This window comes from Apodemus sylvaticus, chromosome 1, assembly GCF_947179515.1.
Source record: "Apodemus sylvaticus chromosome 1, mApoSyl1.1, whole genome shotgun sequence".
In the NCBI taxonomy this organism is placed as follows: Eukaryota; Metazoa; Chordata; class Mammalia; order Rodentia; family Muridae; genus Apodemus; species Apodemus sylvaticus.
In genome coordinates, this window is record NC_067472.1 from 104,137,505 (window position 1) to 104,153,582 (window position 16,078).

At 43.5% G+C, this 16,078-nt stretch overlaps 1 protein-coding gene across 1 annotated transcript in view; it reads right to left on the reverse strand.

Annotated features, from left to right (window-relative positions):
• Window positions 1-16,078, reverse strand: part of Clpb (caseinolytic mitochondrial matrix peptidase chaperone subunit B) — a 123,303-nt gene that overhangs the window by 84,209 nt on the left and 23,016 nt on the right. Inside the window, exon 3 of the mRNA XM_052156744.1 lies at window positions 14,604-14,690. Within this exon, the coding sequence (XP_052012704.1) occupies window positions 14,604-14,690 (87 nt within the window). The remainder of the gene's footprint in view (window positions 1-14,603; window positions 14,691-16,078) is intronic.

Here is a 16,078-nt window from a genome sequence, read left to right on the forward strand (position 1 = left end):
GACACCAGAGAACAGATTAGGTAACACATAAGAGTTCTTAAGTTTGGGAATTGAAGAGATGGCTCAGAGGTTAAGAGCACCGACTACTCTTGCAGAGGTCCTGAGTTCAATTCCTAGCAACCACATTCTGGCTCACAACCATCTATAATGATTGTGATGTCTTCTTCTGGTGTGTCTGAAGACAGCTACAGTGTACTTATATACATAAAATAAATAAATCTTAAAAAAAGAGTTCTTAAGTTCATCTATTAGAGCAATGCAAACTAAAAGATATAACAAAATATTCCTTTAAATGCAACATATTGACAAAAGTTAGAAAGCTAAAATATGACAAGTGGCAGTGAGTACATGGAAATCTGGATAGAGTGGAAGCCATGTTGTTCTGCTCCCGAGTATATATTTTCTACAGAAAATCTAAACAGGTTCATAAGAGGCAGGACAGGAAACTTTGTCACAACAGTGTGCAGTAGTTGGAATCAAGTGTATATCACGGAGGATGGAGCTGAATGTGGTAGCCACATGCTTGGACATAATGCAGTCAGGCCAATATATGCATTGCCACATGGAAATGTGACTTTGTTAAGTGGGAAGTGAGTACCCACAGAAGTTTAATTTATATTGTATAATTTATACATTATATAATGCATAATTTATACATTGAACTTGGCTATTTGTTGCAAAGGTTATTCCTTTTAGGAAGTCTCTTCAACTATAGAATTTCTAACTCCTAACTGATCTTGTGGACTGAAGAAAACTTGCATCCTTCCCTCAACAGAGGAATGGATACAGAAAATGTGGCACATTTACACAATGGAATACTACTCAGCTATTAAAAACAATGAATTCATTAAATTCTTAGGCAACTAGAAAATATCATCCTGAGTGAGGTAACCCAATCACAAAAGAACACACATGGTATGCACTCACTGAGTGGATATTAGCCCAGAGGTTTGGAATACCCGATACAATTCACAGACCAAATGAAGTTCAAGAAGAAGGAAGAACAAAATACCCACAGGAGGAGATAGAGAGACAAAGTGTGGAGCTGAGACTGAGGGAAAGACCACCCAGAGACTGCCCCACCTAGGGATCCATCAGTTACAAAACTTAGACACTACTGTGGATGCCAACAAGTGCTTGCTGACAGGAGCCTGATATAGCTGTCACCTGGGAGGCTCTGCCAATGCATGACAAATACAGAGGGGGACACTCTCAGCCAACCACTGAACTGAGCACAGGGTCCCCAATGGAGGAGCTAGAGAAAGGACCCAAGGCAAGCTGAAGGGGTTTGCAGCCCCATAGGAGGAACAACAATATGAATTACCCAGTACTCGCAGAGCTCCCAGGGGCTAAACCGCCAACCAAAGAGTACACATGGAGGGACCCATGGATCCAAATGCATATACAGCAAAGGATGGCCTTGTTGAACATCAAAGGGAGGAGAGGCCCTTAGTCCTGAGAAGGCTAGATGCCCCAATATAGGGGAATGCCAAGACAGGGAAAGAGGAGTGAGTGGATTGGTGAACAGGGGGAGGGAGGATGGGTTAGGGGATTTTCATGGGGAAACCAGGAAATGGGACAATATTTGAAATGTAAATAAAGAATATATCTTAAAAAAAAAAAAAAAAAGACCAGGACCAAAACAGTCAAGAGAATGTGGACCAGCTGGGCAGTGGAAGCAGAGTCTTTAATCCCAGCACTTGGGAGGCAGAGGCAGGAAGAGTTCTGAGTTTGAGACCAGCCTGGTCTACAGAGTGAGTTCCAGGACAGCCAGGACTATACAGAGAAACCCTGTCTTGAAAAACCAAAGGGGGGGGGGAGGGAGAAACTGAGCAGCAATAAATCTGTTCTCTTTCTTGATAGTTTTATTTGGGTATCAGTGACAAGTAGTGAGTAGGCTCAATGTTGATGAGATCCTAATGTAGCTCTGTTATAAATATGGCTGAATTTTTGCCTTCCAGATTTACTGCATCTGAGGATTTGAGATGGGTATCAGTCAAGGCATTATGACTGGATGATAAGTTGTGCATATAAATGGAAGTATTATAAGGAATAAAAGAGACCACAAAAAAAAAAAAAGAAAGAAAGAAAACTTGTATCTTAACTTTCTTAAGTACCAGGTCCTTCCCAGCTGCAGACAATTCCTAGACAAAACTGAGACTATGCCTGAGAGAGTGGTCCCCAACTGGCAGTTCCTGGGATTCAGGGAATTCCCTTTGGAGCCACAACTAATTAATTTGTAGATCGAGCAGTAATTAGATTAGAAGTGGGAGTGCCTGTGGGAAGTTGGCTCACTCTGACCTCAGTGAGCTGTTGCTGTCGGTCCCAGTGAGGGAGAGCACTTAACACCGATCAGTGTTAAAGCTTGCTTTCTGCTCTTAGAGGCTGCAGTGGTGTGAGGTCCTCATATTGTTTAGGGGAGAGAAGGGAAGACTGGTGTGAGCTGGGGCCAGTTCTGGACCAGATGTGTGGAAGACGGCTGCCGAGCAGCTGGAATTGATGAACTAAAGAAGGCAGTGATCCCAGATCCAGGTCATCCTAAACAATGTTAAGCTTTACAAGACACTCCATGTCTCCTCCTCGCCATCCCACGTCTAAAGCATACACAGGGCCAATGTGATAAATGTCAAAAGCAGGAGGGGCAAAGAGTGACCTATTTTCAGTCCAGTTCACAGCTCACTGAGGAAGTCAAGACTGGTTTGGGCGCTTGGCTGGAAAGTCTCCTGACTGCTCACGAGCTGGGCAGCCTGGCCACAGGCAGATGTGCGCCAACTCTAGAGGCTTTGCAGCACTGTGCGTGAACTGCGGAGGCCAATGTCAGGGAAAGAGAATTTTCCTTGTAAAACTGGCATCTTTACAAACAAATTAAAAGGTTGTAAGTAAGGTACCTGTGAAAAATGTGTTCCAGTCTGTCAGGACAATAAGTATCTGCATAGCATAGTTACTACAAAACCAGTAACCACCCATTATAATAAGGTCCAGTGTGCTAGACATCTCACAGAATCACTATTTCAGATCTTTATGCAACTTGCAAAGGATAGTATATTTTGTAAAAGAGTAAATGGAAGCATATCAAGAACCAAAAGTATACACTAAATAAGCCAAGACTTGTAAATACAGGTCAGATTGGGTCTAAGCCTAGGGTGTATTCCTTAAGCCTCAATGGCCCTCCATCTACCTCAGGCATAAGTTTGTACTACTACCTCTGTAGACCAGGCTGGCCCTGGACTCAGAGGTTCACCTGTCTGTAACTCTCAAGTGCTGGGATTAAAGGTGTGTACCACCACATCTGGTCTACTTGCAGTACTATCTCCTAGTTGATAATCCCTACCAGGTAACTGAAGACAGTGTTATCTTCAGATGGCAGTTAAAGCAGAACAGGTACAGTAGCTAGCTGGAACAAGAGAGAATGTACCAAGATGGGTGACACATTTAGGTGTTCAAGGTATGCATGGCTTAGAAAGGTGAGAATCAAGGAATCAAGATCACCCACCACAGCCTTTCCAGAACAATCCTTGACTAATCCTAAAGATGACTCCATGACCTCCAGGCTGTGGCTCATAATATATGACCACCAAACCTCATTGTCAGGGCTTCTTAGTATAGTATGAGCCTAAACTAGACTCTCTAGGCAAATGACCCATCAGAGTATGATAGGGCACTTGAAACAGACTTTAGTCAGCACTTAAGCATTGCCTGGATTTCACAGGGTTTGGTTAGAACTACTGACCTATACATTCACCCCTGTTATTTTTTCTTTGATTTTAAAGATCCATTTTACTTATATGTATCTGTGTTGATATGTGGTGGTGTCTGTGTTTTTGTATTTGTGTGTGTGCATGTGAGTACAGATGCCCTCATTAACTACTGGGTCATTTCTTAAGTTCTCCTATTAATTTTTTGTTTTGTTTTTGTTTTTTCTGAGATAGGATTTCTCTGCATAAGAGCTCTATCCTGGAACTCAATTTGTAGACCAGGCTGGCCTCAAACTCACAAAGCCACCTGTTTCTGCTTCCCAAGTGCTAGGAGTAAAAGGGGTGCACCAAAACTCACAGCTAATTTTGTTTTTAATTAACAATAATTCTTAGAGGGCTGGAAGGATGACAGTGGTTAAGAAAGAGTACTGCTCCTCTTTCGGGTCCTGGGTTCAGTTCCAGCTCCTGTATAATGGCTCACAACTACCTGTGTATTATTGACTTTTCTACTGCTAAGACACCGTGACTTAGGCAAATTATCAAAGAAAGTGTCTAACTGGGCTACAGTTTCAGAGGGCTAGAATTCAACTGAGCAGCTGAGAGCTCACATCTCAAAACCAAAAGCAGGAGGCAGAGAGGCACATTGGGAACAGCTTGAGTCTTTTAAAACCTCAAAGCCCACTCTCAGTAACACATCTCCTCTCCTTCCCAAATAGTTCCACCAATGGGGAAACAACTATGCAAATATATGAACTTATGAGAGCTATTCTCATACAATCATAGCCTGGTAACTCAATTTCCAGGAGATCTGACACTCTCTTGCCTTTGTGGGCAGTAGGTATCCATATAGACAAAATACCACACTTTTTAAAAAAAAAAAAAAAAAAAAAAGCTTTTAAAGCCAGGCAGTGGTGGCACAGGCCTTTAATTCTAGCACTTGAAGGCAGAGGCAGGCAGGTCTTTGTTAGAGGCCAACTTGGTCTACAGAGCAAATTCCAGTACAGCCAAGACTATACACAGAGGCTTTGTCTCAAAATCTTAAAAATAAATAAATAAGAATTCTTGGGTTGGGAAGCTGGCTCAGTCAGTCAGAAGAGTGACTGCTGTGCCAGCAGAAGACTCAGCTCACTCCTTAGCACTCATACAAAGAAGCCAGGTGTGGAGCAGGCCTGTACTAGACCCAGAGGCAGGCAGATTCCTAGTGCTCACTGAAGGCAGTATAGCTGAATGGTGACCTCCAGGTTCAGTGAGAAATGGTGTCTCAAAAAACAATGTTTATAGCCACAGAGGAAGAGACCCAATGTTGATCTCTAGTCTTCACTTGCACATACATGCACATACATACATATATACATACATACATGCATTCTTTCTGTAGTCCCGGGGACTGAATCCAAGACTGTACATGGCATACAACTACTATAACCCTGAGCTATACCCCTGGCCCCATTACTTCTTACCAACACTGATTTAACCATTACTATAACTCAGTGAGAGAATGTCCTTTCACATAACCTATCAGTATGCCTTTGCACATCATTTAATCTGTCAATTTGTTTGGCCTCAATGAAATCAGTAACACAGCTACTAAACAGAACACAGCCCCATGGCTCATCACTTGACACTGACTCTCTAGCCTTACATCCAGATATAAACAATTAACCAGGTCATTTCACCATTTATTATTGTAAATATATTGTTTCCTACAACATATTTTATTCATGTAGATGTCACAAGAGAACTAAATTCAACGCTGAAACTTGAGACACGCAGCCTTGGAGTCCTACTCAGATAAGCAGCGATGGCCCAGATGCACTGGAAGATGTCTCTAGGAGAGGTATGGGTCTGGACCATATCACAGTGCCGAAAATGGCCAGCCTTTCCTCTATAGCTGAACCAGATGGCACTGGATACCTTCCTGCCCCAACCGACCCTCTCCAGAAGGAAGCACTGAACACAACCCCATGACAGGATACAGAATTGAAGGGGGAGGGGGAGAGGATAAGACGTTAGGCAAATGAGCTGGCACAGCTTTCCATAGAGCCATCTCGGGTTGCCTGAGGTCGAGGCATGCATCTGCCAACCTTGAAAGGGGAGCATGCTGCAATTGGAATATCATTACTACAAAACAGGATTATCATGAACAACGATTCCAAATGGGATTAGAAATGATTCTTTGTTACTCAGAGGTAATCGGCAACAGCAGCAGCAGTGGAGAAACATCGAGCCCTGAACGCTTTTCTGGGGGCATGGAACTGGCATTCCAGGCACTTGGCCAGCATCCTTGCCCACCCTCCTTGCTGGGAAATACTGGGCACTATCCTCCATTGGGCAGAGGGCCACCTGGGACAAAAGCCAGCTACATATCAAGGAATTCTACTCAAGGGTCCCCTGGTATAGGCCAAGTTTCTTAGAGGGAAAGGAGTGGAAAGAGAATCCCAGAGCCCTACTGATTCAGCCACCTAAGAGTTACTGAGACAGGAACCAATGCCGTTCCATCTGAGACAGGCTTACCCGGGGCCTTCTAGGGAAGTCAGTAACCACAAAGAAGGCCCTTAACCTCACCTCTGCTCTACACGGCAGGCACTGTTGTAAACATTCATACATTTCAACTGCACAGCTTTGTCTAGTATCCTATTTTACAGCTGGGGAAACAATCACGTAAAAGTCAAGTAACTTGCCAAGCATCTAATGAGTAAGAGGCAGAATTTGAATTTGAATACAGGTATCCGACTTGAGCCCACAACTGTTCACATATTAGCTAGGGATGTCCAACCTTCTGACATTGATGTTGCCATTTCTAAATGGCTTGCATCTGCATTTGTAGCTATCCTGAGATGGAGGTGGACATGCCTGTGTTGGACAGGCAGTCACAGTCAGAGAGAAAGGTGTGCAATGCTTCTAACTAGGGTATGTGTGCTGCATAGTTTTATGTCAACTTCACACAGATAGTTTTTAGTCCACTTGACTAAAGTAATCTGAGAGAAGTGAACCTCAATTGAGAAAATGCCTTCATAAGATCCAGCCGTAGGGCGTTTTAATCAATGATTGATTGGGAGGGCCCAGTCCATATTTGGATGCTGCCAATTACTGAGCTAACCAAAGAGGAAGGAAGCCAGTAGTAAGCACCTCTCCATGCCCCTGCATCAGCTCCTGCCTCCCCTCTTGCTGTTTGAGTTTCTGTCGTCATTTCCTTCAGTGATGAACGAGACATAGAAGCGTAAGTCAGGTAAATCCTTCCCTCTCTCAGCTGCTTTACTCACGGTGTTCCATCTCAGCAACAGAAACCACACCTAAGAGAGGCTTCCTTTAGCATTCTTCTTGATCGCAGCAGTGAAAGAGGCTGCCAGGGAAGCAGTCAGAAGCCCAGCAAGGGCAGCATTGGCTTCCAGTACCAAGACCACCTGTGGAGCCTCTAGGTGCACAATGGAGAGGTTACAGAATCTCCCTGTAGGATGGCAACCTGGCTGTACTGCTGGTTTCTTACAGACAGGACTTAATGGTCCCCTTCCCCGGGTGAGGTGGAGGGAAAATAAGCAAATGCTAAAAATAAATGACTGTTCTGAAAGAGAATTAAATGGTCGTCAGCCAAGGATGGCAGCATCTGAAAATTAACAAAGCCCAGGTACCACATCCAGGAAGGCCTTGGCAAATGCGTGTTATCCACTCATTAGCTCAGTTCCTCGGGGACGCCAGCCAAGCAGGGCAGGCAGTGCCGGGAACCAGTCCTTCCTTCCGATGCTGATGAAGTGCACTTGGGGGTGGGGGTGGGCAAAGGCAGAAGGAGGAGGGATGCTCTTAGGGGGAATTTCAAACAGTTGTGCTGGTGTCCTTTCTCTGCCTATGATTCTCACCTTCTCTGAGGCAGGAGCTTGCAGGGCAGGCCCAAGAAGACTCAAATCTGAATGTCTATACTACTGGTCTCTTTCAGGATCCTAGAAACAGCCTTATTATTTAGGGGGGTCTCACTAACCAGCAAGCCTAGGGGTAAGGAGCCTAAAAATGGTGGGGGAAAGACAACACCCCTGTCTAATAGCTCAGGCTTTCCCCTCAATTCATGAAGAGTCATATGCCTTGTGAACTTACAGCAAGCCCAATGCGTGTTGTGCCAAAGGTAACTCTGTCACAGTTCAGCAGCAGCAATACTCGACGAGATCACGGCTCCCCATTCCCTACTAACCAGAGAACAGAGTGCTCTAGTGCTGGATGTGACATCCAGAAAGGAGGAGAAACACTCCAACCATATGAAAGAACTCTGACACCACAAAATGAGTTCTAAGGACATCACTGGTCACAACTAATAATGAATATTAGAGAGAGGTGACAGCTTTTTATTTACTTATATGTCTATCTAGCTATTTAACTTGCTTGTTTTCTGACACAGGGCCTCAATATATAGATAGCCCCAGAGGGCCTCGAGCGTTCTGTGTGATCTTGCCTCTACTTGAATGCCCAGTATCTTAGTCAAGGTTTCTATTCCTGCACAAACATCGTGACCAAGAAGAAAGTTGGGGAGGAAGGGATTTGCTCAGTTTACACTTCCACAGTGCTGTTCATCAGCAAAGGATGTCAGGACTGGAACTCACAAAGGGCAGGAAGGAGCTGATGCAGAAGCCATGGAGGGATGTTACTTACTGCCTTGCTTCCCCTGGCTTGCTCAGCTTGCTCTCTTATAGAACCCAAGACTACCAGCCCAGGGATGGCACCACCCACAATGAGCCCTCCTCCCTTGATCAATAATTGAGAAAATGCCTTACAGCTAGATGTCACAGATTCATTGCCTCAACTGAAGCTCCTTTGCATTGAAGGCATATTCTCTAAAAATACCTTACTTCTCTAGTTGGTATTTCTGGGCTACACGACAAATGACTGCTTTCCTTTGTGAGAAACCACTCAAGTGCTTTTGGATGTGGCTGCATCACGACACAGTACTATAAGCAATGCATGCAATTCTTTTTACAACTTTTCCAGGACTTAGTATATACCATCATAATTTTAATTTCCATTCCCCACTGACTAAGATTGTATCTTTCATGTGCACATTTTCTACCTATCCCTTATTTAAGTGAAACATCTCAAGTCTTTTGTCCTCTTTAAAAAGAAATTAAGTTACTTGTCTTTTAATTGATTTGTAAAAGTTCTTTATATACCTAATAACACTCCTTTATTAGACATGTTTTCATAACTTGTTTTTTTGAGGAATTAGAAATGAAAATTATTTAAATTATGCCTTTCCCCCCATACCACTTCTCTTTGCACATATACTCTAATGAAGGGAATAAAAAGACTTAAAACTTTAATTTGTAAGTGCCCTTGGCCTACTGGGCCTTAAGAACAATCTGTACTTAGTGTCTGCTAATACACTATTTTTATTTCCACTGTATGCTTCTAACAACCTTTAAGGAAAGCTATATCTGGAGAAACAACTGTCCTAAAAACAGCTTTCACACCCATACCCACAACAACACTCACTCACTCTCTCTCTCTCTCTCTCTCTCTCTCTCTCTCTCTCTCTCTCTCTCTCTCTCTCACACACACACACACACACACACACACACACACACACACACACACACACAGAGTACACACCGCCCACCCTGTACTTCCCAAAGCCCTGTTCTGGTTCGCCAGGCTTCTGGAATGGTCAACAGTCGTCACACTCCATCGGTGGCCATTGTCCACTGGGAAGGGTAGGAGGCTCCCAATCCATCCTTCAGTGAAAAAGCAAATAGTGGAGCCTGTGGCTTCTTGGACATCAAAGTTGCACAAACAAGGCCTGGCAGCCCCTGCCTCTCCGCCTACATATCCTGCAACTGCCATCTGAAGGAGCAGGTCATGACTTTCAGCTTGTCATCCCACACATCAAAGTTTCCACCACACACGAACTGGGTGCATGGGTTCGAATCAAGTCGCTCGACAGCGGATACCCAGACATTGTGTCTAGCTTTAATCCTGTGTTTTCCCACGTAATTAAGCCTTCTTGCTTATGAACTTGTGACTAAGTAAAGCATCACTGAGAAGTTGTAACATCAAAGTGCTGTCCACCGTCTGTCCGTGTTTGGTAAAATTGGATTTCTTTTCCTTCTCAAAGAAAGACTAATTGAATTTCACCGAAAGCTCCATATATTTGGACTAGATGGTGAAGGCTATTGGAAGCCGAAGTGATCATCCCAGGACTGTGTGGTTTAGCCTTTAGTTTGGTTGGGTCAGAGTGCAACACAGAATGGGGCGCCCAGACTCTGGCTAAACAAGTGCCGTGCAGCAGGAGGCTGGCTCATCAAGGGCTCAGGAACTGCTACTGCTACTGCTAAAATTCTATCCAAGCTGCTACTAGGGCTGAGCAAAGAACGGTCCTGGTAGAGTGTTAGGCAGTCTTTGACTTTTGAGAACAATGGCCATTATATTACTCAGGTCCTCAATACCAGCAGTTTAACTGTGTGTGCATGCGCTCACATGTGTGCAAATGTGCCATATATTTATGGGCACGTGTGTGTGTAAGCTAGAGGCTGATGCTGGATGTCTTCTTCAATGTTCTCTACCTTATTTTTTGAAGCAGGATTACTCATTGAACTCATTGAGCTTGGTAGGGCAAGCCAGGCAAGCCCCAGGACCGGCCCATTTTTGCCTTAACAGGGCTAGGGTTAAGGCAGGTGGGTAGGTCCTGCCTTATGTGAGTCTTCTTAAACAGCAGGATTTTACAGGCCAAACCATTTCCCTACTCCCTCAAAGCAATGTATTTTTAGGACAAAGTTTGTGATTGCTTACTCTTTGAATCTTCATGAGACCTAGCACATCAGCATCTGACACATCATGGTTAAATTTTGCTACACATATGAAATAATATAAAAAGAACTTCAGAACAAAGTTTTTCTCTCCAGAAAAACAAACTCCATATTATTATTTGGCTTCATTAGTTACCTAATTTAGAATCAGTACACCACATTCCCACTTACGTAAAATTAGAACTCACTTAAGTGTGACTCAGGGACTAATATCGAGATAGAAGAAATTCAGGAAGGCTGGAGAGATGGCTCAGCAGTTAAGAGCACTGAATGCTCTTCCAGAGGTCCTGAGTTCAAATCCCAGCAACCAGATGGTGGCTCACAACCATCTGTAATGAGATCCAATGCACTCTTCTAGTGTGTCTGAAGACAGCTGCAATGTACTCATCTAAACAAACAAACAAAAACTTAAAAAAAAGGAGAAATTCAGGAGACTGCTACATTATCAATATTTTTATATTGATAAAACGAAAACCTACTTTTGGAAAAGAAAACCTCTGGTTCAATATCCATATACAATTATCTTTTCTTTTAAAAATATGCTTTGATTGTGATCCAGTTTTAAGTCTCTCTCTCTATATATATATATTATATTTGAGTGATTAAATATGTGTTTAAGTCACTTGGAACACTTTTAATAAAGGAGTAAATCTTAAATTAAGCTTTTGTGCATACTTATAACATTTACAGTGATAACACTGCATTTCCTATTCAAAACTAAATAAAATAAATACATTCAGAAATCTCAGCTGGTGAGGAGTTAAGCTCCTTGAAGATTGAGGCGATTATGTTCTAGATCCCTATGGACTTAACACGCTAAGCTGATGCCTGAGGGTGAACTGTGTTATTGGTCCACAGGCTGCCAACATCTAAAGGAAGCAGAAGCCCTCTGCTGTCAGCCTTGAATGAAGGGGCAGGGCCTCTCTACTCTCCATTCATATTTTTCTTCCAAAGAATTCTATATGGCCAGAGATCTAACACTGATGCTATTTCAAGTACCTAACAGAAAGTAGAGACCCCAAACTTTTGTAATATTAATAAATAAACCCAACCAGACAAGTGTCCCATTATATAGAATGGAAGCTTGAAAACCTAGTAGTTGTGGTCAGCTGGTTCCAGGGGTAAAGTACTTGCTGGGCAAACATGAGGCCTGAGTGTGAATCTCAGCACCCGTGTAACAGCTGGGCATAGCACTGTGTCTGTAACTCCAGTGGGGCCTGTTAGCTAGTTAGTCAAAGCAGCAAGTTCAGTGAGGGACTGCATCTCAAAAAATACAACTAAGAGTGCTAAGAAAGATGCCCAACACTGACTTCTAGTCTCCATAAGTACACAAATCAACAAGCACATCTATACCTGGTATATAACCTTCTCACCTACCACATTTAAAAATCAAAATGCTGGTAATCAGGCTGGGCATAGTGGCACACATTTAAATCCCAGCACTCAGGAGGCTAAGGCATGAGGATCAGAGTTAGCCTGAGCTACATGAAACCCTATCTCAACCCTACTTACAAAGAAGACCTAGGTTCAATTTCCAGCATCAGTTAAAAAACAAACCAACAGAAAGGGAGAGTTCAGGGTTATCCCCAATGTGTAACAAACATAAAAGCACATCTCTAAGTTAGTTATCTGCTTACTAATGGAGAGTGTTCTTAAGAAGAGTGCTATTTCCTATTTAGTCTTAATTCTGCAAATATCACACACAGAAGAAAACACACCATTTGCTTCTTCACCACTGGCTCTTCCCCACATGTGGAAAAACATGCAAATTGGGGAAGCCAGTAGGGAGCTGGGTGGAGAAGCAGTGGTGGGAAACAATGTGTATGGTAACATGTGCTTGTGTACACAGAGGTCTATCTTGGTCACCAGAGATAAACTACTCCCTATTAATAAACCTGGAGCTGACAGGATTCTGACTTGACTCATAAGAAAGAGTGAAACTCATTCCGCTTCCAGACCCTTCCCTCCTCTGTCTCACACCCTACACCAAATCACTGACTGACCTATCTCATTATCTCTCTCCTTTCCTGTCCACCCCTTCTGCTCAAGGTGTTTGGAGACACCTTTACTTGTTTACTTGTATTACTTTCCCACATTAAATTATGAGCTCCCCAAGGTCTGATTCTTAAAGACTAGTACAAGGCCCAAGAATACATATTTACTGAATGTTTGGGAAATACATTTCTCATGGAGAGAAACAGGTACCCATGGAGTCCTAAAAATCAATGAAGGGTAAGAATCACAACTGGATTCTCTCCAAAGCCAAGTATACACAGTTTCTTCTTTTTCCTTTTGTTTTATAATGCTGCAAATTGAATCCAGGGCCTCGAGCATGGCAGGCAAGCACTCTCCCACGGAAGTGCACCACCAGCGTGTATCTATTACCTTTAAAGGGTAGAGGCTTGGAGCTGAAGATGGCACATAAGGAAACAGTGATTGGGACCAGGTTCATGATAAAAGCAAAGAGAGACCTATCTCAAGGAGAGCTGCAGGGTCAGGTCATCTGAAGCAGATTGCCTCCTTAAAATCCCAGTTCGGTGGCTTTCTTCCAAATTTCAGATTCTTCCAAAGTGGCCAGAACTAGCAGATAAGAGCTTTAAAGACCTGCTTGAGGGGAGAATTAAAACTGGCTCCTCCAACTATTAATCTGCGTAGCTTCTACTGAAGGGTCCGATACTCCTCTGAAAGCATCCCTTTAAAAGCTGGCATGGCTCACTGGTAAAGTGCTTGCCTTGCGTGCCTGAAGTCCTAGGTTCAATTCCCAGTACTGCATGAAAAAGTTTAAAACATTTTTTTGTTGTACAATTTCTGTCATACAGCTGGGCGGTGGTGGCGCACGCCTGTAATCCCAGCACTCTGGGAGGCAGAGACAGGTGGATTTCTGAGTTTGAGGCCAGCCTGGTCTACAAAGTGAGTTCCAGGACAGCCAGGGCTATACAGAGAAACCCTGTTTCGAAAAAACCAAATCCAAAAAACAAAAAAAACAAAAAAACAAAAACAAAAAAAAAAACCCAAAAGAAACCAAACGGAAAAAAAAAAAAAAACCCAATTTCTGTCATACAATTACAACTAGAGTAACTATATACTTTGTTCTATCAGACTTCTAAAGACCCTGGGAGGGAAACCAGAACAGCCTGGGCTGGAGCACTAGGAGGAAGTACTGACATACAAAACAATGCACACCACGCATGCTGGGTTAACCTGCCTACCTAACTTTAGGTAAACCATTGTTTTCTCTCTGTGCTTCAGTTTTCTCAACTGTAAAATGGGAGTAACAACATAGATTTTGGGGAGTGATTCTGAAAGTGACAAGTAGTTACCTATGCTACTTCTGGTGTGTGTTGTGTGTGTCTGTGCTCATCTCTGGGGTGGGGCATCACTACAGGCAAGTGTGAGGCCCACTGATTTATTTATTAAAGTTTTGAGACAGGGAATCATTATATAGCCCTGGTTGGCCTTGAACTAACTATGAAGACCAGGCTAACTGTAAACTCAAGAGATCTACCAGCCTCTGCCTCCAGGCTGCTGGGATTAAACACATGCCACCATGCCCATCCTAATTCACCTTACTTTTTACACATGGCCCTCATGGAACCTTGAACTCACTGACTGGCTGGCTAAAGAGTCCCCAGGACTTACTTGTCTCTGTTCCCACAATCCTCTCAGTGCTGGGGTTATAGATGCACTTGGCTTGTACATGGTGCTAGGGATCCAAACTCAGGTTCTTGTGCACTTTAGTGACTGAGCTGTCTCCCCAGTCCGTACTTTTGATCTTTCCACAATAGCTACAACCTTGAATGAATGAAATAGTAGGTGGGAAAACATTACAGCTACCAACAGGCAGGAGGAATGAAGTCTCCAGAATTCAAATAAAAAGCCACTAACTAGAGCCCTCAATGAGGATAGTAACTGAAGGCTTCTCAAGATGGTAAAAACTCACACATGCACTTGTAACCATTTATAATCTGCTCTTAAACAAGTGGCTACTATGATAACACCAATGACTTGCCTAAGGTCACAAAGCTAGTGAACAGCACTGCTGGGATCTGAAGCCACATGTGGCTTCCCACACCCTGCTATGCAGGCCCAGCACCTTGGACGGCTCTGGATAGAAGGAAATTCTTACCTCTCGTTGTGGCTGATGGCTGCCACCATCAGTGCTGTCCAGCCAAGTTTGTGCCTTGCATTGACATCTGCACCTTCTGATAACAGCCTGGCAAGAGACAGAAGATATTTTCAGTGTGTGGCTTACAATGAACAGGAGTACACTGTAAAATTCCCCCCAAAAAATACAGGGCACACAGTGCAAGGCCAGGCCGGACAACATAGTGAGGATCTACCTGCCTCAGCAGATAAACACAAATATGGAGGCTGAACAAGTCTGGAAACAGAGACCTTTGAGTACTAATCCCCAAGCACAGCCACACCTCAGGTGGTCACTCCTCTCACCTGAGACCTCCCTTGCCCTTCTTCCTAGATCCCCACTGTCACCTGCCCAAGCCATCTGAAAGGACTTTGCCTTCTATGTCTTAATAATGATACTATGATATTCCTACTTCCCCCATCCAAGAACCTCTCAGTCCCTTTGCAGCCTAAAGTTCTGCCCTCAAGCCATGTGATATTGGTGCCCACATCCTCTCCCTTAAAAGACCTGACAGACCTAGGCTTGTCTCCATAGTTCCTTGTTTACAAAAGGAACATTGCTCAACTGTATTTATTTTATCACGGCTGTTTGGAAATACAAATCCTTCAACCCAAAGAAAGTAGGAAAGAAGATCAAAAATGCTAAGTTAGGTTCCCACTACAGCCCACACAGAACTACTGGGACATAGGTGTCAGATGCTGAGTACACAGGAGTCCAGACCAGAGACTGTCAAGCAAACCAACAAATCCAAGGTCTGAAGCACATCACTGTAAATCTGAATCCTGGTCCTGGTCCACATAACAGGGCAGACAGACAGGCTGAACAAAGCCATGTCTTACTTAGCACCTCTGAGAGCATGGACTTCCCTCTTGGATTTTCAAGTTCCTGAGTTTATTTACTCTTCATAAGCTTAAAGAGCAGATAGTAATCTCTTTTAATGGATGAGGAAACAGGCTTAGCAAGGGAAACTGACTTGTGAAGGGGTCATACAGCAGGCTGATAACAATCTACAGATGGACTCTCCTCACCTCATCTCGTCAGCCTACCCCCAGACAGTACCTCTCTTCATATAACACAAAAGGAAAAGACAGAAACTGATTTCATTCAGGCAATGACATGGTCCTGTGCTAGATTCTGTATGTGGGCAAGAAGATATGGGGTCTGCTCTTAAAAGGAGGATTCAGGACAGCAGGATATCAAAGACCATGGTGCCAAAAATAGAAGACAAAGTCAAGAATTCAATTCAGCCAGACATGGTGGCTCCATCCTATAATCCTCAGGACCAGGCAGGATGAGCACCACTGAGTTTAAGGTCAGTTGGACTACACAATGAATTTTAGGGCAGCCTAAAAAGTAGCAAGACCTTGTCTAAACATGCATGCATGTAACCCCACAAAACGGTCCATCCACTAGGCAGATGTCCATACTAGGAAAGGGCAAAGGATTTTCTCCATCTT